Source organism: Schistocerca piceifrons, chromosome 1 (assembly GCF_021461385.2).
Source record: "Schistocerca piceifrons isolate TAMUIC-IGC-003096 chromosome 1, iqSchPice1.1, whole genome shotgun sequence".
Taxonomy (NCBI): domain Eukaryota; kingdom Metazoa; phylum Arthropoda; class Insecta; order Orthoptera; family Acrididae; genus Schistocerca; species Schistocerca piceifrons.
In genome coordinates this window covers 43,784,590-43,810,679 of record NC_060138.1, presented here as the reverse complement: position 1 = coordinate 43,810,679, position 26,090 = coordinate 43,784,590, and the positions used below count along the sequence as shown (strand labels likewise).

The window sequence follows — 26,090 nt, the reverse complement described above, 5'->3', positions numbered from 1 at the left end:
TGCCACCTTCAGAATTTGAAAGAGAGTATTCCAGTCAACATTGTCAAAAGCTTTCTCTGCGTCTACAAATGCTATAAATGTAGTTTGCCTTTGCTTAACCTATCTTCTATGAGAAGGTGTAGGGTCAGTATTGCCTCGTTTGTTCCACCATTTCTATGGAATCCAAACTGATCTTTCCTAAGGTCGGCTTCTACCAGTTTTTCCATTCATCTGTACAGTATTTGTGTTAGTATTTTGCAGCCATGACGTATTAAACTGATAGTTTGGTAATTTTCGTGTTTGTCGACACCTGCTTTCTTTGGGATTCTAAGGGTATTCTGAGGGTATTTTGCCTGTCTCATACATCTTGTTCACCAGATGGGAGAGTTGTGTCATGGCTGTCGATCTCATTTTTGAGACATTTGTATTAATTTTTGGCTGATTCATTTATTGCATTTTTATATTTTTTCCTTTTATCAATTAAATTCTATATATCTTCTGTTGCCCAAGGATTTCTACTAGCCCTCATCCTTTTACCTGCTTGATCCTTGGAAATGACAATGAGATTTTCCCTCTGCAGCGGAGTGTGTGCTGATATGAAACTTGCCTTTCACAGGCAAGTGCTCTACCGTCTGAGCTACCCAAGCATGAGTCACGATGTGTCCTCACAATTTCAATTCTGCGAGTACCTCGTTCCTACCTTCCAAACTTCACAGAAGTTCTCCTTTGCTGGAGAGCTTCTGTGAAGTTTGGAAGATAGGAGACCTTGCCCGTGAAAGCTAAGGTCCCGATTTTGAGTCTCGGTCCGGCACACAGTTTTAATCTGCCAGGAGGTTTCTTACTTGATCCTCTGCTGCCTTCACTATATCATCTCTCAAAGTTATCCGTTCTTCTTCTACTGTATTTCTTTCACCTGTTTTTGTCAACTGTTCCCTAATCTCTCTCTGAAACTCTCTACAATGTCTGGTTCTTTCAGTTTCTCTAGGTCTCATATCCTTAAATTCCTACCTTTTTGCAGTTTCTTCAGTTTTAATGTACAGTTTATAACCAACAAATTGTGGTCAGAGTCCCCATCCACCCATGGAAATGTCTTACAATTTGAAACCTCGTTTATAAATCTCTGTCTTACCATTATATAATCTATTTTAAATCTTCCAGTGTCATCAGGTCTTTTCCATGTATACAACCTCCTTTTATGATTCTTAAACCAAGTGTTAGCTATGATTAAGTTCTGCTCTGCACAAAATTTTGCTAGGCATCCTGTTCTTTCATTCCTTACCCCAAGTCCATATTCACCTGCAACTTTTCCTTCTCTTCCTTTCTCTACTATAGAATTCCAGTCCCCCATGACTAATGAATTTTCATCTCCGTAACTTTCTGAATAATTTCTTTTATCGCATCATACATTTCTTAAATCTCTTCATTATCTGCTGAGCTAGTTGGCATATAAACTTGTACTACTGTGGCAGGTATGGGCTTTGTGTCTATCTTGGCTACAATAATGGTTCTCTATGCTGTTTTTAATAACTTGCCTGCACTTCTATTTTTTGTGGAATGGATAGTGTCATGAAAAGAGTGTATAACCTGAACATCCGCAAAAGTAGAATAATGGTAATGGAATACACTTGAATTAAATAAGGTGATCCTGAGGGAATTTCATTAGGAAATGAGAAACACTGCTACTACTACTAGTAGTAGTAGTAGTAGTATTGTTTTTTTAACCATGACTTATTGTACTTATTAATCCCCCCCCCATGAACCATGGACCTTGCTGTTGGTGGGGAGGCTTGTGTGCCTCAGTGATACAGATAGCCGTACCGTAGGTGCAACCACAACGGAGGGGTATCTGTTGAGAGACCAAACAAACGTGTGGTTCCTGAAGAGGGGCAGCAGCCTTTTGATTAGTTGCAGGGGCAACAGTCTGGAAGACTGACTGATCTGACCTTGTAACACTAACCAAAACAGCCTTGCTGCACTGGTACTGCGAACGGCTTATAAGCAAGGGGAAACTGCAGCCGTAATTTTTCCTGAGGGCATGCAGCTTTACTCTATGGTTAAATGATGATGGCATCCTCTTCAGTAAAATATTCCAGAAGTAAAATAGTCCCCCATTTGGATGTCCGGGCGGGGACTACTCAGGAGGACGTTGTTATCGGGAGAAAGAAAACTGGCGTTCTACAGGTCGGAGTGTGGAATGTCAGATCCCTTAATCGGGCAGGTAGATTGGAAAATTATAAAACGGAAATGGATAGGTTAAAGATAGATATAGTGGGAATTAGTGAAGTTCGGTGGCAGGAGGAACAAGACTTCTGGTCAGGTGAATACAGGGTTATAAATACAAAATCAAATAGGAGTAATGCAGGAGTAGGTTTAATAATGAATAAAAAAAATAGGAATGTGGGTAAGCTACTACAAACAGCATAGTGAATGCATTATTGTGGCCAAGATAGATACGAAGCCCACGCCTACCACAGTAGTACAAGTTTATATTCCAACTAGCTCCACAGATGACGAAGAGATTGATGAAACGTATGATGAGATAAAAGAAATTATTCAGATAGTGAAGGGAGACGAAAATTTAATAGTCATGGGTGACTGGAATTCGGTAGTAGGAAAAGGAAGAGAAGGAAATGTAGTAGGTGAATATGAAATGGGGGTAAGGAATGAAAGAGGAAGCCGCCTGGTCGAATCTTGCACAGAGCATAACTTAATCATAGCTAACACTTGGTTCAAGAATCATGAAAGAAGGATGTATACATGGAAGAAGCCTGGAGATACTGGAAGGTGTCAGATAGACTATATAATGGTAAGACAGAGATTTAGGAACCAGGTTTTAAATTGTAAGACATTTCCAGGGGTGGATGTGGACTCTGACCACAATCTATTGGTTATGAACTGTAGATTCAAAATGAAGAAACCGCAAAAAATTGGGAATTTAAGGGGATGGGACCTGGATAAACTGAAAGAACCAGAGGTTGTAGAGAGTTTCAGGGAGAGCATTAGGGAACGATTGACAAGAATTACGGAAAGAAATACAGTAAAAGAAGAATGGGTAGCTTCGAGAGATGAAATAATGAAAGCAGCAGAGGATCAAGCAGGTAAGAAGACGAGGGCTAATAGAAATCCGTGAGTAACAGAAGAGACATTGTATTTAATTGATGAAAGGAGAAAATACAAAAAGGCAGTAAATGAAGCAAGCAAAAAGGAATACAAACATCTCAAAAATGAGATCGTCAGGAAAAGCAAAATGGCTAAGCAGGAAGGCTAGAGGACAAATGTAAGGATGTAGAGGCATATATCAATAGGGGTAAGATAGATACTGCCTACAGGAAAATTAAAGAGACCTTTGGAGAAAAGAGAACCACTTGCATGAATATCAAGAGCTCAGATGGAAGCCCAGTTCTCAGGAAAAAGGGATAGCAGAAAGGTGGAAGGAGTATATAGAGGGTCTATACAAGAGCGATGTTCTTGAGGACAATGTTATAGTAATGGAAGAGAATGTAGATGAAGATGAAATAGGAGATATGATACTGCGTGAAAAGTTTGACAGAGCTCTGAAAGTCTAAGTCGAAACAAGGCCCCGGGAGTAGACAACATTCCATTAGAACTACTGATAGCCTTGGGAGAGCCAGCCCCGACAAAAGTCTACCATCTGGTCAGCAAGATGTATGGGACAGGCGAAATACCCTCAGACTTCAAGAAGAATATAATAATTCCAATCCTGTCCACGGCTCGTGGTCTTGCGGTAGTGTTCTCACTTCCCACGCACGGGGTCCCGGGTTCGATTCTCGGTGGGGTCAGGGATTTTCTCTGCCTCGAGATGACTGGTTGTTGTGCGTCTTTCATCATCATTTCATCCTCATTCACGCGCAAGTCGCCGAAGTGGCATTAAAGAACTTGTGGAGTGGCAGCTGAACCACTCCGCGAGAGGTCTCCCGGCCACCAATGCAATACGCTCATTAATTAATTCCAATCCCAAAGAAAGCAGGTGTTGACAGATGTGAAAATTACTGAACTACCAGTTTAATAAGCCACGGCTGCAAAATACTAACACGAATTCTTTACAGACAAATGGAAAAACTAGTAGAAGCCGACTTCGGGGAAGATCAGTTTGGATTCTGTAGAAATGTTGGAACACGTGAGGCAATACTGACCCCACGACTTATCTTAGAAAATAGATTAAGGAAAGGCAAACCTATGTATCTAGCATTTGTAGACTCAGAGAAAGCTTTTGACAATGTTGACTGGAATAATCTCTTTCAAATTCTGAAGGTGGCAGGGGTAAAATACAGGGAGCGAAAGGCTATTTACAATTTGTACAGAAACCAGATGGCAGTTACAAGAGTCGAGGGACATGAAAGGGAAGCAGTGGTTGGGAAGGGAGTAAGACAGGGTTGTAGCCTGTCCCCGATGTTGTTCAATCTGTATATTGAGCAAGCAGTAAAGGAAACAAAAGAAAAATTCAGAGTAGGAATTAAAATCCATGGAGAAGAAATAAAAACTCTGAGGTTTGCCGATGACATTGTAATTCTGTCAGACACAGGAAAGGACCTGGAAGAGCAGCTGAATGGAATGGACAGTGTCTTGAAAGGAGGATATAAGATGAACATCAATAAAAGCAAAATGAGGATAATGGAATGCAAGCGAATTAAATCAGGTGATGCTGAGGGAATTAGATTAGGAAATGAGATGCTTGAAGTAGTAAAGGAGTTTTGCTATTTGGGGAGCAAAATATCTGATGATGGTTGAAGTATAGAGGATATAAAATGTAGACTGGCAGTGGCAAAGAAAGCGTTTCTGAAGAAGAGGAACTTGTTAACATTGAGTATCGATTTAAGTGTCAGGAAGTCGTTTCTGAAAGTATTTGTATGGAGTGTAGCCATGTATGGAAGTGAAACATGGATGATAAATAGTTTGGACAAGAAGAGAATAGAAGCTTTCGAAATATGGTGCTACAGAAGAATGCTGAAGATTAGATGGGTAGATCACATAACTAATGAGGAGGTATTGAATAGGATTGGGGAGAAGAGAAATTTGTGGCACAACTTGACTAGAAGAATGGATCGCTTGGTAGGACATATTCTGAGACATCAAGGGATCACCAATTTAGTATTGGAGGGCAGCGTGGAGGGTAAAAATCATAGAGGGAGACCAAGAGATGAATACACTAAACAGATTCAGAAGGATGTAGGTTGCAGTAGGTACTGGGAGATGAAGAAGCTTGCACAAGATAGAGTAGCATGGAGAGCTGCATCAAACCAGTCTCTGGACTGAAGACCACAACTACAACAAGTTAGGTGAATATACTTTTGAGTTTTGCCATTTGGGGTGTAGAATATATGAACTAGAGAGGATATAAAATGGATACTGGCAATACGAGGAAAAGCCTTTCTGAGAAAGAGAAATTTGTTAACATCAAATATTAATGTAGATGTTATAGTGACAGTATTGTGAAAAGGATAGAGTGCTGCTCACCATATAGGGGAGATACTGAGTTGCCGACAGGCACAAAGAAAAGACTGCTATACTGTTAAGCTTTTGGCTGAAAGGCTTTGTTCTAAAGTAGAAAACACACACACACACACACACACACACACACACACACACACACACACGCTTGCATGCACGCTCTCATGCCTCACACACATGACCACTATCACTGATCACTGGCTGCTGTGGCCAGAGTGCAAACTGCAACTGCACCTGATGGGTTAAGCAATACGTGGGTGGTGGGGGTAAGGAGGAGGCTGAGGAGGCGAGGGAAGGTTGGTGCCACATGTGGGAGCTTGCATAGATGTTTGCGAGTCTTTTTCTTAAGATGTTTATCTCAAGTGTAACCGTGAACTGAAGTGAATTTTAGATGGTAAATAGTTCAGGCAACAAGAGAAGCTTTTGAAATATAGTTCTGCAGACTACTATTGATAGAGTTGTACACTGAGCAGACCTCATGTACCCATGATCGCCATCCCTGGCAGCTTGGACTGGAATGCATTCTGGTCTGAGCTGTCAGAGATGGCAGTCATGTGTGCATGAGCTATGCTTGCTTGTGTGAATTGATGTGTGTGTGTGTGTTTTTTCCCTTTTCTGAAGAAGATTTTGCCCAAAAGCTAAATGTTTAATGTCTTTGTGCAGCTCATCGTGCCATCTTTACTGTGAGTTTGTCTTTTCAGTTATTGTTGCTATTCCAACCTGGAGTTTACATTGTTTAAGGAAGGTATTGGTTGATAGGGCACATTTATAAATTTATATATATTTTTATTAATAAGTTCAGAAAGACAATAAAATCCTGGTTGAAAGAAAAAGCTTTTTACACCATTGATGGATGTATGAATAGTAATGTAAGTTACCTATTAATGTAACTGTAAACAAACAGCTTCTGTCCCTATTATTCTAAAGAGTGTGTATATAGCAACTATGAGTAGAATCACTAACTTTACCCCCTGTGTTGCAAGTGCATTTGAGAAGTGTCTTTGTGTAGTATCTCCCAACATTTTTTAAAAATCATATTTCTGTGGCAACTTAACACTAACTGTGAAGAGCCTGCTTCCCCCCCCCCCCCCCTCTCTCTCTCACTGTCTCTTCCTCCCCCCTCCAACCCGTGCTGCATGTTTCTGCCCCCTTCCCTCTTTTCCTTTAATGGTAATGATGCCATCCCAAAAGTACTAAAAATGGTCAGACAAGAGGTTTGTAAGTGATCTGCTTTTTGCGTGTTCTGCACCTTGTTAGAATTATTCTAATAATCTGACATCAGATCAGCCTAGATTTTATTTTTTTATTCTCTCCCCCCCCCCCCCCCCCCCCCTTCCCCTTCCCTCAGGAAGAGCGGTGCAAGATGTTTCAAATGGAAGCTGTGTTTTATTCTGCAACATTAGCTAATATATCATTCAGAAGGATTTTAATTGGTAGTACAATTTCTTATCATTGGAAATTAGCAATTTTTCACTCTTTTTTTTTTAACATCTATCCTTATTGTCTGCAAGTTCAATAAATAATCATGATTTCTATTACAGGAATTGCTATATTCAGCGGCCAGCAGTGTTACCTCATGGGTCCATTGGGGCTATTTACGTACAGTTTTCAAAATTTTCTACGGAGCCGCCTCAGAGAAAGAAGACTAACTATATTTTTCCTGCAGCAGTGGCTATCTTTGGCACAACAATAACATGGGGTGTTTACAGCTACATCAGAGGTATTTTCCATTCCATGCATTTTTCAAATTACTTGTGATTTTTTTTTCTTGTACAGCGCTTAGTGTTAAATCTATTGTGGAAATAAAAACTCTGGGCTAATTTTTGTCAAGAGTTTTTATTTAAACATAATTAATACAGCACCTGTGCTACGCATCCAGGAATATTGCTGAAGTATGTGGCACCTTTACTAAATACTTTTTTATTTTATTTATTAATTTATTTATGTACGCAACCTCATCTGATTAGGGCCATCAGGCCCTATCTTAAATCGAATCAGGGTTTCATACAGTTGGCAGCTGAAGTGGAGGAGATGGCTCCAATGTTGAGGTCGGTCGTATCAGTACTGGTAGTAGTATTGGAAAAGCTGCACTGGAAAAGCTTCACCAGATTCGTCCACCAGTGATGGGTGACACCTCGTGTGTCATGGCAGGGACCCAGCTGCGTCAGGTGATCCATTGAGTGTCGCAGACTGGGGAAATTACGGTGACCCGCCTGAGGTTGTCCAGTCGTCCACACGCAGGTGCAACTGGTTTTAACGATGTACACAGAGGTCCTCCTCCCAACAGATGCCACAGAGATGGCAGCTGTGGTATTGACAGATGATGGCAGGAATCCATTTTGGGTGACGACCAAACCCGCATGCCCAGATAGCCACCCTGGGCCAGAAACGGGACAATGGCTGCACAGGTTGGTGTCCCTGGCCAGGCTGCAGGAGATGCAGGAGTGTGTGGGGTTGAAGCCCTTGGAGTTCGGTGGGGCTGTTTTTGCCCAACGGCGTGAACTGGTAGGAAGACAGAAATTGATCCAAAGCAGCTTCAGATGGGGAGCGAATCACGAACTTTTTCATTTGCGTTTTGAATCTCTCGGTCCTATTGTTGGACTGTGGGTGGAAGGGCGGAGCGAAAGTGTGGTGAATCCCGTGGGTATGCAGAAAGAGGCAAACTCCTGTGACACAAACTGAGGGTCATTATTAGAGACCAATGCTGCCGGAAGCCCTTCAATGGAAAAAAATTTCAACAGGGCTGCCACAGTGGCAGAGGCCGAAGTTAATGGGCAATGAACAACATACGGGAACGGACAGAATACTTCAGTTACTATTAGCCAGTATGCATTAAGGAAAAGGCTGGTGAAATCAATGTAGAGACAGTCTCAGGCCTGTGAAAGTTGTGGCCGTGGAGACAACATTTCCCACTGGGAGCTTGCTGCAAAGCACAATGAGAACATGCCACATCCAAATGACTGATGTTGCCATTCAAATCAGACCAAGAAATATGACGTTGGGCGAGTGACTTGGTGCATAACATCCCCCAGTGATGAGTGTGCAGCAATTGCAGTATCTCTGAACGGAGAGCTCAGGGAACCACTATGTGAGGAGCTGGACAGTCTGTATCAGGGAGTAGAACACTATCAGTGACAGAGAAACGATGCTGAAATACAGAGTAGTTATGGAGGTAGTCAGATGACCAAGATGGAGGCACCTCAGGCCAGCCATGTTGTACACATTGTATCAATTGCCATAAAATCGGATCGCTAGCACTAGCCTGTGTGACCTGAGCACTAGTGATTGGAAAACCATCAACAGTTTGTTGACTGCATTCATCAACATGAAAACAGAGTAACTCCTCCCAATCAAAAACTGAGTCTGGGCCAGCTGGAAGATGGGACAGTGCATCAGCATTCGCATGTTTAACTGTGGGGCAGAAGTGAATCTTGTAGTTGTACTGAGAGAGGAACAGCACCCAAAGTTGAAGGCAATGTGCTGCTTTATCTGGCAATGTCACTGAGGAGTTAAACAGAGGAAATAATGGTTTGTGATTCATGATGAGATGGAATTTTACACCATACAGGAGAACATGAAACTTCTTTAAGGCATAAACAATAGCGAGGGCTTCTTTCTCTATTTGTGAATATCTAGTCTGAGGCAAATCAAGCGTCTTCGACGCATATGTGATAGGTCACTTGGAGCCATAAGAGTATTTATGAGCTAACACTGCCCCCAACCCATGCAGGGATGCATCTGTTGCTAACACTAAATGTTGACCCAGTTGGTAGGTTATGAGGCAAGATGCAAATTGTAACATAGACTTCATTTTGGAAAATGCTGTGTCACACATCCACAGCTAGTGGAAAGGTGTCTCCTTATGCAACAAGGCATGTAACAGTTGTGTAACCGACACTGCCGCCCGGCAAAAACTGGTGATAATAAGCAAACTCACATAAAAAAAACCTGGAGTTCCTTAAGCGATGTTGGAAGTGGAAGAACCACAACAGCAGAGACATTCAGACGAAGGGATTTGATACCAGCACTAGAGACCTCGAACCTAAGATAAACAATAGAAGGCTGCAAGAAGTGGCACTTTTCCAAATTGAATTTTAACATGGTGATCTGTAACACTGAAAGCGCATAAGTAAGTTGTTGAAATGTTCAACAGTGGAGGAGCCAGAGACCACAATATCATCAAGGTTGTTGGCACAGACCTTGTAAGTTGTTCAAGAAACCTTTGAAAAATCGCTGGGGCACTTGCCACGCCATATGGTAACTGCAAGTATTGATACAAGCTAAAAGGTGTGTTGATGACCAAGAGCCATTGAGAGTCAGCATCAATGGGAAGCTGCAAATATTCATTGGCGTGGTCGATCTTGGAAAAACACTGACTACCAGTGAGCTTAGCAAAAAGTTCATTAGGGCGCGGCAGGGGATACATGTCAGTGATAGACTAAGCATTGACAGAAACTTTGAAATCACCACAAAGGCATACCTGTCCTGATGGCTTCTTGACTATGAGTAAGGTAGTAGCCCATTTGCTTGACATGATCACTGGACGAGCTCTGCATTGACTTGGTCATGGAGCACAATTGGCACTAGGCAAGCCCGAAAGAAACAGGGCCTGGCTGAAGGTTTCTTGGTGATGTGTGCTTTGAAATTAGTGGCACAACCCAAGCTCGCAGAAAACGGGGCAGAAAATTCAGAGCATAAGGAGTCAAGTTGTGTATAAGACACCTTATCAAAGATGAGATTAACTTCATTGAAATAGTAAACCTGAAAGGGTTAAAGGTATCCAAACAAATTTTCAGTGTGTGCATTTCTCACCACCAGAAACATCAGTGGACGAACCACAGATTTACATGTGACTGGAGCTGAGGAACTTCCTAATGCTGGAATGATTTATTTATTGTAGGGGACTATGTACGGGGTGATTATAATTGAAGTTAAACTTTCAAAATAATGTGGAAATAACATCACTGACCAGAATGATGTCAAATTGCATCGGAATATTATCGGAGAAGGGGTAAATGTATTGCAGAAGAAAAAAAATAGTGTGAAAATTGATCAGTAGATGGCGCTGTGTGTGTCAGAATACATAAATGAAAACACCTGTCATGCGCATGACCCATTGAAGTTGGTATAAACACGCCGGGTACATGGCTTTTCCTCCTTTCGCGACTGCGATGTTTGCCGAGACTGTCTCAATGTAGAATTGTGCTCTGCTTGTAAGCCTGCATTACAAGAATGATGACTGTGCACATGTCAGTCTGCAGAAGTTCTGCTTGAAAAATGGCGTTGGTCTGATGACTGCCTTGGGTCTGGAGAAAATGATTCAGAAATTCGAAAAGACAGGTTCTTTTGGTATGCAATCTGCTTGAGGGAGGAAATGAATTGATTCGACGTCAGTGGAAACAATGCCCACAGCAATGCAGGAGGGGACGAGTGGAGGTGTGCAAATGTGTGGTGCATGGAGAACTGCCCGAACATTGGACATACCCATGAGCACAGTGCATAAAATTCTATGAAATATCTTTCTTTGCTATCTCCTCAAAATTACCCATGTGCACGAGTTGCTCCCTGTTGACCTGCTAGCAAGAGAGACCTTTACTTTGGAAATTTCTTGCTCACATGGAAGTGGATTATGATTGGCCGTGGAAGATTTTGTGGACAGACGAAGCCCACTTCCATCTGACAGGATATGTCAACACACAGAATTGTCGAATATGGGCAATGGAAAATTCACACGCAAATCAACCAGTACCACTTCATCCTGAAAAGGTCACTGTGTGGCGTGGGTTTAGCGCATCATTTATCATAGGGCCATATTTTTTTCGAAGAGACAAGTGCTTTTGGTTCTGTTACCTGTACCATCACTGGTAAGTGCTATGAGTGTTTTTTGCGCAACCACGTCATTCCAGCTCTCTAACAGCATGGATATGTGGATGGGATCATTTTTAAGCTAGATGGCACACCTCCACACTTTGCAAATTCAGCTAAGCAACTGCTGAAGCACCGTTTCGGAAATGCTAGAATTATCAGCAGCTATTTCCCTACAGCCTGGTCATCGTGATCACCTGATCTTAATCCATGTGACCTCTGGCTGTGGGGCTATCTGAAAGTTGTTGTGTTGAGTGTTCTGATTGCAAATTGGGCTGTGTTGAACGCATGCATTGCACAATACATTCTGAATGTGACCTCGAAAACACTTCAATCAACTGTGGAGCATGCTGTTTCTCGATTTCAACTTGTTGCAGAAAACGGTGGACAGCACATTAATCATGTTTTGCACCAGTCACATGGAAATTAATAATCCGATTTGATTTTGATTCATGCTTTTTATTCAGTTTTTGGCCTCAGGACAGTTAAAAACTGATGTGATCGATGCTTTTTATGTGGTTTTTGGCCTTAGGACAATTAAAAACTGATTTTTCCCATCCAATATGATATGACCTTGTTGTGGTGGATGGGTTTACATAACTAACATTATCACATCTGTACACTCATGCACACTGAGTAGTACAGTTTGTTTAGTGTCAAACGTGCATCTTAGGAATTGTTGTATGATTCATTTGTCATCAACCACTATTAAATTATGATGCCTGCAGTGCCATTTATTGCTACATTTTGTAACAATTTATTTTTCTTCTGCTATGTTTTCCCCCCTTCTCTGATGATATTCTGATGTAACTGGACATCATTCTGACTAGTGGCGTTTTTTATACAGTGGTTTGAAAGTTTAACTTTAATTATAACCACCCTGTGCTTGACACTGGCGCCAAAGGAGGAGAACACTTTGATAAACCTTGACATCAATAAAAAGCTTATTGGATGCAATAGAGATTGCCAATACACAACTGATATCCATATCAGTGTCTGCAATAGGCTGTTGGAATTTTGTGTTACCAGGAGGGGCAATGTGGTTCATTTTGTTGCATTGATGCCAAACGGCCTGCCGCTTAGGACAATCTGGCCTACCCTGAATGACAAAACCCATCAGACAAGAGGGAAGTATGGAGCACTTGCGGTGTTGTTCATTACTGGGCTTGCTGTGCTGCTGTTGCTGCAGTGGACGTTGCTGCTGCAGTGAGGTGGGCTGGCTGCCGTGATGTTTTGTTCGCGTGCGGACAGCTGATACCTGTAAACCATCCAACAAACAGTAGGGTGGGGGACTGGGGGGGGGGGGGGAGTGGGTTGAACTTCTGTAACCTTACACCACAGTTCAATTTGAGTACCCACAGCCCTTGGTCAGAACATCGGAGCATTGGAGAGGGAGGAATTTTCACATTGATGGGTCTGCTAATGAACCTCTCGATTGGATGTTAACCAAATGATTGCATCATGAACCATTTGGCTGGCATACAACTTCTTACGTACATCAGTGACAAAGCGGAAACAACAGCTTAAACCATGAAGTTCAGCTTCCCAAGTCTTATAGAAATATTCCAGTTTCTTGCAACACTGGCAGAACTTGACTCAAGTTGCAATGAAGTGTGTCCGTTTACAGTAGTATTTCGAAAGAAGGTGCACATGTTATCAAAAGAGAGTGAAGTTGGATCCTGCTGGCGGGCCAGTTGGCAAAGGAGTTGATACATGTGAGGCTATAACCAAGACAAAAATAATGCATAGCATAATGTAACATTAGTCAGTCCAAATGCATGAAAATGCTGCTGCAACCGTTTTTTTGCAGGCTTCCCATCCTTTGACAGGATCATCGTAAGCCAGAAATTGTGTGGGAGAAATGACCAGGGTGACAACAGGTAAAATAAGAGGTGCAAGGGGCGATGCAGCAGGTGGCATAGATTGAAACGGACCTGAACTGGCCAAAGCAGAGGCAAGTGTTTGCAATACCTGGGTCTGATTGTGCTGCGCTGTGGTGAACGTGCAAGGGGTGATGCAGCAGGTGACATAGATTGAAACGGACCTGAACTGTCCAAAACAGAGGCAAGTGTTTGCAATACCTGGGTCTGATTGTGCTGCGCTGTGGTGAACGTGCCCTATTGTTGACTGAGATGCTGCAATGCCGCAGTAGGAAGCCCATATTGGTCAACCATCCAGTGTGAAAATTCATCAGTAGTACCATCAGAAATTGTAGATGCAATGGAAGACTAACCAGGGACTGAAAAACCACGTGGAGAACAATCCCACACTTGTCATCACTTGTGTAGTAACTTGGACACACAACACAACCAAGAATGTTAGTACAACTTTATTAGACTGTGGCTTGTGTACCAATCACCATAACATACACTGAATACAATAGGATAAGGCAAATTTATGCAAGCAATAATAACATGATAACTGATTGCAACCATAGTGTGGCAGGGTTTAAATAGGCACTCGCCTGTGCCAGTTTCTATCGGACGTTCACAGTATCTCTCTTTCGTGGCGCACTCTCGCGAATGACAACACACTGCTAATGCCTGTGGCTTTCAAGTGTGCATGCATTACTTCAGTTAGTGTTGCTTTAGTAGATATGTCATTAATGACTTCTGAAGCTGGAGATGTTACTTAGTTCTCTAATATAATGTGGGAGGTTATTCCTGAGTCAGGCTCCTTCTACTGAGAAGAACTTTGAGAAAGTAGCTGAACAATGGAGTGGGACAGAAAGGATTTTGAACTAATGACAACGGGTGTTTCCACCTCATTGTTCATGCAGGAGCATTAGGTCAAGGAGAGGTATGGGGGACACTGCACGTTGATAAGGCAGTAGAGAAGACAGAGGGTATGGAAACCTCTTTTCTTGTTTGCATGCAACCAGGATAGCTGTGCATATGATCATAAAATATAAAGAAATAGATGAATGCCACAAATATAACTAACACAGGAATTCATAATCCAGGAGCTTTCCTGAGAAAGGCCATGCAGGATAACATCGCTGTAATCAGTGATTGGAAGTATAAATGTTTGCAACTGTTTCTTTTTGAGATCAAGAGGGAAGAGCTTTTTATATTTTTGTAGGGCATGGAGAGGTGCTGATGCTTTCGTGCACATTGCAGTTATGTGCTCAATCCAATTTCGATTTTCATCTGTTATTACCCCTAGACTCTTTGCCAAAGAAGAAAAGTTGGTATTTGTCCCATACACGGTCAAAGATGGTGGAGATTACCAATTTTTCAGGCTTATGAGTCTGCTGTGACCAACCAGTACTGCTTGGGGTTTGGATGGGTTGAACTCTAACCCTATATCCTGTGCCAATTTCGATATTGCACAATTATACACCAATTTTATTATTATAATATACAAGGATTATTGCAATGACAAAAATTACGTTAAAAAAACACACATTAAAATAAACAAAACTTCCGGCTTATCGCCTCACTGAATTTTTTTTAAAGATTACATTGTGGTTAATACCAGCCACTGTTTCCGCTTCAGTTGATAGTACTGACAACACAGATAGTTTTTCATGGCGCATCTTGCTTCTTAAGTATGTCTTTATCAATTTTAACTTTGAGAAACTTCTCTTGGCAGAAGCTGTACTGACTGGAATTGTGAGCATTATTCTAATTGTTATGTAAAGATTTGGATATACTTCTTCCAAATTATTTTCTAATATGTACTGAATAAGTTGTTTTGCATCTTTGATTGAATCCTGTAGGCTGGATTTTAAAAGTTGGAGTTCCTCATAAAGTTCAAAAGGCTGCATGTTGTCATTTTCGCCTTCTCAAAGTATTGTACCTAAATCATCACAATGTTTGCAAAGGTTGTCCTTGGGTAATGATTTCAAATAATTCATATTGTAAATAAAACCAAAATGGTCATTGAGCATTTTGAATCGGCATTCAGTGTCGACTATCATAGCATCTATCATTGTGTTAAGAAAAGCTAACTCTGTACTGCATTTCAGCAGATTGTATAGGCTCATCAATTTGTTCATAACTGAACATTCGTTTTTTCTATGCTTTTTTTTTTTTTTTTTAACTGAGACTCAATTTTATAACTGCTTTTTTCTACAAACAATCAAGCTTCTGCAATGCTTGTTTCAAATCCTGTGTCATAGAATTCTTTAATCCAGTCACGAAATGAACATAAAGTATCAATAACGAGTTTCAAGTTTACTTGAGCCTATTGCCACAGTTTACTAATATTGTTGACATGTCGTAAAATCTCGTACCACAAGTGTGTTGCAAGTCAAAAGTTAACATTTCCTTCAGAATTGCTTCACAGTTTTACAGTTCCTATTCTACTTTCCCATCATGTTTCAGACAGAAGTTTCAATGTTAATTTCAGTGTAGTTTTTATAAGATACCAACACTTGCTTTATTTTGTAGATAGCACATTAACTTTATATTATTCAGGTACATGAATATGTCACTCACTTCACCAGAAGAAATAACTTCCATAATAAAATCTTTAAAAACAAAGCATTCTAGTGGTTGCGATGAAATATCAACAAAGTTAATTAAGGCATGTTCTTGTGAGTTTAGTACAATTCTAAATTACTTGTGTAACCAGTCAATTATAACTGGGACATTTCCTGACTGGCTAAAATATGCAGATGTTAAGCCTCTATTCAAGAAAGGGGATAAAGAGATACCATCAAACTACAGACCGATTTCACTTTTGCCAGCATTCTCAAAAATTTTAGAAAAAATAATGTACAGGCAGCTTCTCAACCATCTAACAACAAATAACATATTATCAAGAACACAGTTTGGATTTCTGAATGGTTCTGATATCGAGAAGGATATTTACACCTACAGTGAAAATGTACTTAATTCATTAAATAACAAGTTACAAGCAGCAGTATTTTCTGTGATTTGTCAAAGGCATTCGATTGTGTGAACCACAACATACTTTTAAATAAATTAGAATTCTATGGTGTCATGGGCAGTGCTGCAAAATGGTTCAAGTCATACCTCGCTAACAGGAAACAAAGTGTGTCAGTGCAAGGGACTAGTGAATTAAGTCATCATCAGAATGGGAAGAAATTACATGTGGTGTCCCACAAGGGTCCATCTTAGGGCCATTGCTTTTTCTTGTGTACATTAATGATCTCTCCTCAGTTACACTGCCGGAAGTAGAGTCCTCTTTGTTTGCAGATGACACAAGTATTGCAATAAATAGTATGTCGAGTGTAGTTCTAGAAAGATCTGCTAATGATATTTTCATGGATATTAATAAATGGTTTAAAGCCAACTCACTGGCATTAAACTTCGAAAAGACTCACTATATGCAATTCAGAACCTGTAAGAGGTTTCCACCCAACATATGTATAAAGTATGAAAAGAGCGAATAGAAGAGGTTGACAGTCTTAAATTCCTGGGATTACAACTTGATAATAAATTCAGTTGGGAGGAGCACACCACAGAACTGCAGAAACGCCTTAACAAATCTGTATTTGCAATTCGAGTGTTAGCAGACATAGGCGACATAAAAATTAAAAAGGTTGCATACTTTGCCTACTTTCATTCCATAATGTCATATGGTATAATATTTTGGGGTAACTCTTCAAGTCAAACAAAAGTTTTCAGAGTCCAAAAACGTGTAATACGTATTATTTGTGGAGTAAATTCACGGACATCCTGTAGAAACCTCTTCAAAGAACTGGGTATACTAACTACTGCCTCTCAGTATATTTACTCCTTAATGAAATTTGTCCTAAATAATATATCTCTTTTTCCAACAAACAGCTCAGTTCATACATACAATACCAGGAACAAAAATTATCTGCACAAGGACTTAAAAGCACTTTAGTTCAAAAAGGGGTCCACTACTCAGGAACACTTATCTTCAATAATTTGCCAGCAAACATAAAAAATTTAGTTACAAATAAAGATCAGTTTAAAAGGAGCCTGAAAGACTTACTAGTGGCCAACTCCTTCTACTCCATTGGCGAATTTTTTAATAGAAACAAATGATGTATTGTATATATTCATACTATTAGTATTGTTATTTCAGCTTTAAAAAAAAAAGAAAAAAAATTGAAATGTTCCACATCCTTGAGGATCCCCTCAGCACAGATCTATGGAACGAAAAACTAATCTAATCTAATGAAGCTGAAAAACATTTTAGCTGTTGTACAAGTGTTAGCGGCATCTAGTAAAAGCAAATTCCAACAGTGGCATCCACATGGCTTGATCAAAGCTCATGGATTAATATTGAGTATTCTTGTGCTAACACCTTTATTAATGCCAACCATATTGGCTCTGTTATCATATCCTTGTCCTCTACAGTTTTGAATGTCTAGACCATTTTTTTTCTAGTTCTCTTAAAACGGCATTTGTTAAATACTCTCCCATTATTTCTGTGATGGAAGTAAACACAAAGAAATGTTCCTCTCTTTCTTTGATTGAGGAATTACAAAATCCTAATATTATTGAGATTTGTTCCACATGGCTTGAATCCTTGGTACAATCGAGCATGAAGTCATAATATTTTGCTTGTTTGACTCTTTTTAGAATTTCGTTGATAACAGATTTGGACATTAATTCATTTTGTATGTTGTGGCTCAGATCATGCTGACAAAGTTGCTTTTCATTAATAGGTTGCAAGTGCTCTTTTAATGTTACATCATATTTGGATAACAATTTAGATAGGTCTATAAAATTTCCACTGTTCCCACTATCATTCAGGTTAAGGTATTCTCGATGTCCTCTAAACACCACAGACTGTGTGAAGCTAAGTATTTTATAATATCGATCAGTCTTTCAGACAAGTTATACAATACTTTTGTGATTCCCTAATTAGTATCTATTGTTTTTCTGTATTTGATTCCTTTACAGAATTCCATACATCTAATCATGCACTCCATGTATACTTGACTTTTTTCGTGCCTTTGCAATATCCTACTTGGATCTTTCCGGTCACAACATCCTTCTTTTACCATCTGTGTCTGCAAATGTGAAAAAAGTCGACATGGAAAGAAATAAACTTTATCTTAAGCTGACCATCTGCAATGTTGCTTTTCACCATTACTCAATTTTCTAGTAAAATGAAATTTAGTAAACTGTCTTTTATTTGCATCTTTGGGGTAACTTTCATCAGGTTTCTCTAGGTTTTGGTGGAGACCATTTTGATTTAAATCATGACACTGCACATCTGCATTGGAAATACCCACTTTCCCAGATCTAATTCTATAAATGACACTCTTACGTGAATAGTTTGCTCTTGATTATCACTTTTGAAGTCTTTATTCAGCTCACAATCTCAGATCACAGCAGTTTCAACCACCTCTGATGATGTATCAAAAAGGGTAACAGACGCTTGGATGAGAGTTTCATCAGAGGTCTCTTAAGAAATTTCATCATACTCGAACTCATAGCTTGGTTGGAAATAAACATCTCAGCTTTCCTTTTTCTTTTTGGTGCATCAGATTCCCGTTTTCTCTATGTCTGTGTGCTAAGTACGTTGTTGAGTGCAGTAGGGTACTTAAAAGTACACAGTGTCATAGTATAGAGGGAGCAGGCTGTGTGATTATTATACATGGCAGAATATTTTTTTTATTTTGTCATGTACGGTAGCAGTTAAATAAATACACCAAGAAATGTATTTGTATAATGATTTACCATCAATGGGCTCCTTTAGTACGTATGGCTGAAACTGGTTCAACCCCACCTTCAGAGATAAAAGACTTGTTCACTTGCACCAGTTCAGTAACTTGAAAAGAGAGTAAAGCGTCACTTGGTAGGATTGGTTTCAGAGAGCTGGCATTACTGGCCAAGACAGTGTCCCCACCTGTATTGTCTATTCCACAGTGCATTGTTGCATTTGCTCATTGTTGGATCGAAATGTCAGTTCGGAAAAACCGTGCATACCAAGTGGGCTGTGAATATGCTGTAAAGAAAAGTAAAGTATGTTCTAATCAACATACATCTTTCTTTAACATGGCAATCAGCTTTCTGTCTGTGTATATAATTTAATAATTTATTTTACAATTTTTTTTTAGTCTGTATCAATGACTTCAAAACAAAACAGTCTCCTTCGAGTTCCATGCGTTACTGCCATCTAGTGTGAATGCCCTGATTCATGACAGGTATATCCCGCTCAAATTGTGTAATGTAGTAAGCCTGCCAGAACCAGTCTGCAGTCCCAAACTTGTACACTTGGTGTGCTGCCGCTTAGGTGTACACCTTAGATGCATCTTGTAATGGGGCTTACCTGTCATAATGTTGCCAGATGACCCTAGATAAACACTATTTCATTTGTACGGAAATAGAGATGGACAAACAACTAAAGCATCAACAACTTTTTTGCGAGGCTCCCACTGGCATGAGGCCATCAATGGTCGCCGACGCCAAACTCCACCACCGTTGGTATTGAGGTTCTCAATAGCTGTCTTCTGTTTATTGATTTTGCTCGTAGCTACAACTGGAGGTCATCAGCATACATGTGGTATTTGCAGTAGGTCGAAATTGCTGACGCACCATTGACATACTGTGAAGTAGTATAACCCCTAATACTGAACCCTGGGGGATGCTTGATACTACCTGCCTCCAATGTGACTTCATGGTGCCTGAAATGACGCATTGCTGGCAAGACGACATGTATGACAGTGGGTGTTGAAACTATACAAAGAAGGGCAATGTATATGGACACAGGTTTGTTTGACTCACAGGGTAGTGTCTTGGAAAGACAGATTATCTGGAACTGGCAGACACTGGAAGACAAAATCACCAATTCCATTAAAGCATACTTACAGAGTTACAGTAACCAGTATTAAGGGAGGAATCTAGGAATATACTACAGCTTCCTATGTATTACTCCCATGTTGTTGTTGTTGTGGTCTTCAGTCCTGAGACTGGTTTGATGCAGCTCTCCATGCTACTCTATCCTGTGCAAGCTTCTTCATCTCCCAGTACCTACTGCAACCTACATCCTTCTGAATCTGCTTAGCGTATTCATCTCTTGGTCTCCCTCTACGATTTTTACCCTCCCTGCTGCCCTCCAATGCTAAATTTGTGATCCCTTGATGCCTCAAAACATGTCCTACCAACCGATCCCTTCTTCTAGTCAAGTTGTGCCACAAACTTCTCTTCTCCCCAATCCTATTCAATACCTCCTCATTAGTTACGTGATCTACCCACCTTATCTTCAGCATTCTTCTGTAGCACCATATTTCGACAGCTTCTATTCTCTTCTTGTCCAAACTAGTAATCGTCCAAGTTTCACTTCCATACATGGCTACACTCCATACAAATACTTTCAGACACGCCTTCCTGACACTTAAATCTATACTCGATGTTAACAAATTTCTCTTCTTCAGAAACGTTTTCCTTGCTATTGCCAGTCTACATTTTATATCCTCTCTACTTTGACCATCATCAGTTACTTTACTCCCTAAATAGCAAAACTCCTTTACTACTTTAAGTGTCTCATTTCCTAATCTAATTCCCTCAGCATCACCTGATTTAATTTGACTACATTCCATTACCCTCGTTTTGCTTTTGTTGATGTTCATCTTATATCCTCCTTTCAAGACACTGTCCATTCCGTTCAACTGCTCTTCCAAGTCCTTTGCTGTCTCTGACAGAATTACAATGTCATCGGCGAACCTCAGCGTTTTTACTTCTTCTCCATGAATTTTAATACCTACTCGGAATTTTTCTTTTGTTTCCTTTACTGCTTGCTCAATATACAGATTGAATAACATCGGGGAGAGGCTACAACCCTGTCTCACTCCTTTCCCAACCACTGCTTCCCTTTCATGCCCCTTGACTATTATAACTGCCATCTGATTTCTGTACAAATTGTAAATAGCCTTTCGCTCCCTGTATTTTATACCTGCCACCTTCAGAATTTGAAAGAGAGTATTCCAGTTAACATTGTCAAAAGCTTTCTCTAAGTCTATAAATGCTAGAAACGTAGGTTTGCCTTTTCATAATCTTTCTTCTAAGATAAGTTGTAAGGTTAGTATTGCCTCACGTGTTCCAACATTTCTACGGAATCCAAACTGATCTTCCCCAAGGTCCGCTTCTACCAGTTTTTCCATTCGTCTGTAAAGAATTCGCGTTAGTATTTTGCAGCTGTGACTTATTAAACTGATAGTTCGCTAATTTTCACGCCTGTCAACACCTGCTTTCTTTGGGATTGGAATTATTATATTCTTCTTGAAGTCTGAGGGTATTTCGCCTGTCTCATACATCTTGCTCACCAGATGGTAGAGTTTTGTCATGACTGGCTCTCCCAAGGTTGTCAGTAGTTCTAATGGAATGTTGTCTACTCCCGGGGCCTTGTTTCGACTCAGGTCTTTCAGTGCTCTGTCAAACTCTTCACGCAGTATCTTATCTCCCATTTCGTCTTCATCTACATCCTCTTCCATTTCCATAATATTGTTCTCAAGTACATCGCCCTTGTATAAACCCTCTATATACTCCTTCCACCTTTCTGCCTTCCCTTCTTTGCTTAGAACTGGGTTGCCATCTGAGCTCTTGATATTCATACAAGTGGTTCTCTTCTCTCCAAAGGTGTCTTTAATTTTCCTGTAGGCAGTATCTATCTTGCCCCTAGTGAGACAAGCCTCTACATCCTTACATTTGTCCTCTAGCCATCCCTGCTTAGCCATTTTGCACTTCCTGTCGATCTCATTTTTGAGACGTTTGTATTCCTTTTTGCCTGCTTCATTTACTGCATTTTTATATTTTCTCCTTTCATCAATTAAATTCAATATTTCTTCTGTTACCCAAGGATTTCTATTAGCCCTCGCCTTTTTACCTACTTGATCGTCTGCTGCCTTCACTACTTCATCTCTCAGAGCTACCCATTCTTCTTCTACTGTATTTCTTTCCCCCATTCCTGTCAATTGTTCCCTTATGCTCTCCGTGAAACTCTCTACAACCTCTGGTTCTTTCAGTTTATCCAGGTCCCATCTCCTTAGATTCCCACCTTTTTGCAGTTTCTTCAGTTTCAATCTGCAGTTCATAACCAATAGATTGTGGTCAGAATCCACATCTGCCCCTGGAAATGTCTTACAATTTAAAACCTGGTTCCTAAATCTCTGTCTTACCATTATATAATCTATCTGATACCTTTTAGTATCTCCAGGATTCTTCCAGGTACACAACCTTCTTTTATGATTCTTGAACCAAGTGTTAGCTATGATTAAGTTATGCTCTTTCATTTTTCCCCCCCAATCCATATTCACCTACTATGTTTCCTTCTCTCCCTTTTCCTACTGACGAATTCCAGTCACCCATGACTATTAAATTTTCGTCTCCCTTCACTACCTGTATAATTTCTTTTATCTCGTCATACATTTCATCTATTTCTTCATCATCTGCAGAGCTAGTTGGCATATAAACTTGTACTACTGTAGTAGGCATGGGCTTTGTGTCTATCTTGGTCACAATAATGCGTTCACTATGCTGTTTGTAGTAGCTTACCCGCACTCCTATTTTTTTTATTCATTATTAAACCTACTCCTTCATTACCCCTATTTGATTTTGTATTTATAACCCTGTAATCACCTGACCAAAAGTCTTGTTCCTCCTGCCACCGAACTTCACTAATTCCCACTATATCTAACTTTAACCTATCCATTTCCCTTTTTAAATTTTCTAACCTACCTGCCCGATTAAGGAATCTGACATTCCAGTCTCCGATCCGTAGAATGCCAGTTTTCTTTCTCCTGATAACGACGTCCTCTTGAGTAGTCCCCGCCCGGAGATCCGAATGGGGGACTATTTTACCTCCGGAATATTTTACCCAAGAGGACGCCATCATCATTTAATCATACAGTAAAGCTGCATGTCCTCGGGAAAAATTACGGCTGTAGTTTCCCCTTGCTTTCAGCCGTTCGCAGTACCAGCGCAGCAAGGCCGTTTTGGTTAATGTTACAAGGCCAGATCAGTCAATCATCCAGACTGTTGCCCCTGCAACTACTGAAAAGGCTGCTGCCCCTCTTCAGGAACCACATGTTTGTCTGGCCTCTCAACAGATACCCCTCCGTTGTGGTTGCACCTACGGTACGGCCATCTGTATCGCTGAGGCACGCAAGCCTCCCCACCAACGGCAAGGTTCATGGTTCATGGGGGGGATTACTCCCATAGGAATTGCAAAGACAGGATTAGTCTAATTACAGCTTGTACAGAGGTGGTTAAGTAACCATTATACCCACACTCCATATGCAAATAGAACGGGATGAAGCCTTGCAGGGTGATTACAAACAATTCATCAGGCTTTGGATGAATGTATTTCACAAAGTTTTACATACAAAATAGTGATTGATACTTTGTATGAGAAAGCATATTTTCAAGCTTCTTACACATCATTACAAGTGTTCTATGTGCTCTCCTTGTGTTACACAACACACATCTATGCGGTAGTCAAGCTCAGTCCGTACATGTTCGAGCATGTCCCTTTCAATGTTCACCAGCACAGCAGTGGTGTGATCCTGGAGTTTAGCCAATGTTGTTAGAAAAGGTGGTAAATACACATGGTCTTTCACATACCCCAAAAGAAAAAAACCGGGAGACCTTGGGGGCCATCTGAAGAGCGCCGAATCGTCGTGACCACATTGCCCGACCCACCCGTCTGGCAGTTCCTTGTTCAGATGCCAACACACTTTTCCATGCCCAAGAAATGGGGCTCCATCATGTTGGAATAAGAAGTGAGGGTTATCAGCTGTCTGCCTCAGAAACGACCAGTCTTTTAATGTACTTAAGTGTGTCATACCCATCACAGTTTTCCCTGGAGAAAAGTAGGGCCTGTAAACATTGCTCTATCACACAGCACTGAAGACATTCATCTTTGGAGAATCTCTTTTGATCTGCACTGTAACACTGGGATTTTCCATGATGATTCACATTACATGTGATATGGTTGCTGATGCAATCACTTCCACAGAATCTTCCACACAGTTGGCTGAGGCATGCCCAGTTCGCAACTTGCATGACGTGTATTTCTTTGGGCTTTGAAGGAACACATTTGGATGCTCTCCTCTGTTTCCTCTGCAACAGGTGGTCTCTCAGACAGAGGCAGCCTGTGAGCTTGAATCGTCAACACCATCACAGGATGCTTTGGTGGGTTGGTGGCTGTATGTTGTATTGTCTTCTTTGAAGCAATACACAGACTGAAGACACTGAAAGTGCACCAAGAATGATATAACAACAACAAAAATTGATGTTGTTACAGGCAAGAGTACTATAGTTTCAAGAAGACTGAGCAGATCTCCTAATAATACTCTTAGATCTCCTAATAATACTCTTATCAGTAATACCTTATCACTTTCAGTGTGAGATGGGAAGTACAGAGCCTGGAGAATAAAATTAAAGAGTAGAACTTGTCCTAGGTGCCTTTGCTGATGAATGTTATAACGCAAACATGTACTAAAAAAAAGTCTGAATACCCTACTGGAAATGACTTGTCATTGTCTTGAAATCTCAGACAACTATTGACTGCTTATGTGCCTTGATTTTACTTCTTATACTATGATAGATTCTTTAAACAGTTTCTTATTCTTCTTCATTGCCTTATAGTGTGGTAGTTCTGAAAAATACTGTCATTCAATTCAGCTGGCCCAGAAATTCTTAGGTTAATTATTTGATATGTTTCTGCTTCCTTGTTACCACAGGAAAGGTGTCTAACAATGATTCCAACAAAGTGGAAACATTCTCAAGAGATTCTCAAGTTTGGGTGCTGTCTGTATTAAGCAGAAAAAAAAGAATCTCATGTATGCAGGAGTACCGTAAATGCCATCACAGCTTTGGGCTGTGTTCTCTTGATAGAGGCAATCCAGATGGGATTAGATGAGATTAGATTAGATTCAGTTTTTGTCCCATAGTCCCTGTGTGAAGACTATTACTGAAAAGTTGCAAGTGTCGTACTGCTGTATAAGGAAGGAAAGTCAGGAAGTGACACTTTCATAATGTTTCAGAAGCTCAAAATTTGTAAGATATGCATGTAATGCACTTTCCAGCATTTTGCAAAAACTGGGGCTTTGAAAGATGGCCTTTGCCAAGATAATTCACATGGTGTGTACTTCAGAATTGGGTAAGTATGTTAATGATTTTGCCACTGGAAACTACATGGATGAATTTTTGTAAAGTAGATCCAATAAACGGACAACATAAATCACCATGAGCCAAAATCTGTTAACTCAATATTCTATCAGGGATTCAGAGCCCCCTGAGTCGACACAATGAGAAGTAATTCCCTGATCCCTCCAAGCACTCTGATATCTTTGCAAAACACCGAGGAGCATAAAACAACAAATTTTACACCTTCCGGATCCTCTAAGAGAACAGAAATTTCATTTACTTTATTTAGAAGCCAACACTAGTGAAAAATTGCCACTGCTTGGATATTTCATGAGAATAAATACTTTCGCCTATAAAAGCATCTGAGAGTTTGAAATAAAAGTCTCATTAACTTGTAGCTGGGTTTCACAGTCATGTGTAATCTGTCATTTATACAGTTTACACAACTAGTGATTTGATGTCATTCATGTAAAAGATAACGACGATGCTAAATACCTAACATGCAGAAATGATGACAACATGTACATGTGTCGAATATTTTTTAAGTTTCGACATGTACTAAAGCACAGTTTTGCAGTATCCCATTTGATAATGGTAAAGCTACCTAAATTACAATAGTTGGTTTTATAGATAAATAATTGTTCAGTCAAAGGTGACTATGGCATCATTTACAAGATTTTCTCACTGTTAATGGGTTGTGAGTAACTGAATCTCCTCTCCCTTCTTCCCTTTCTTTCC

The 26,090-nt window shown here is 40.3% G+C and overlaps 1 protein-coding gene across 1 annotated transcript in view; it reads left to right on the top strand.

Annotated features, from left to right (window-relative positions):
* The window catches only part of LOC124786181 (sulfite oxidase-like), a 135,893-nt gene that overhangs the window by 48,168 nt on the left and 61,635 nt on the right, over positions 1-26,090 (top strand). The window contains exon 2 of the mRNA XM_047254242.1: positions 6,990-7,168. Coding sequence (XP_047110198.1) covers positions 6,990-7,168 — 179 coding nt within the window. The remainder of the gene's footprint in view (positions 1-6,989; positions 7,169-26,090) is intronic.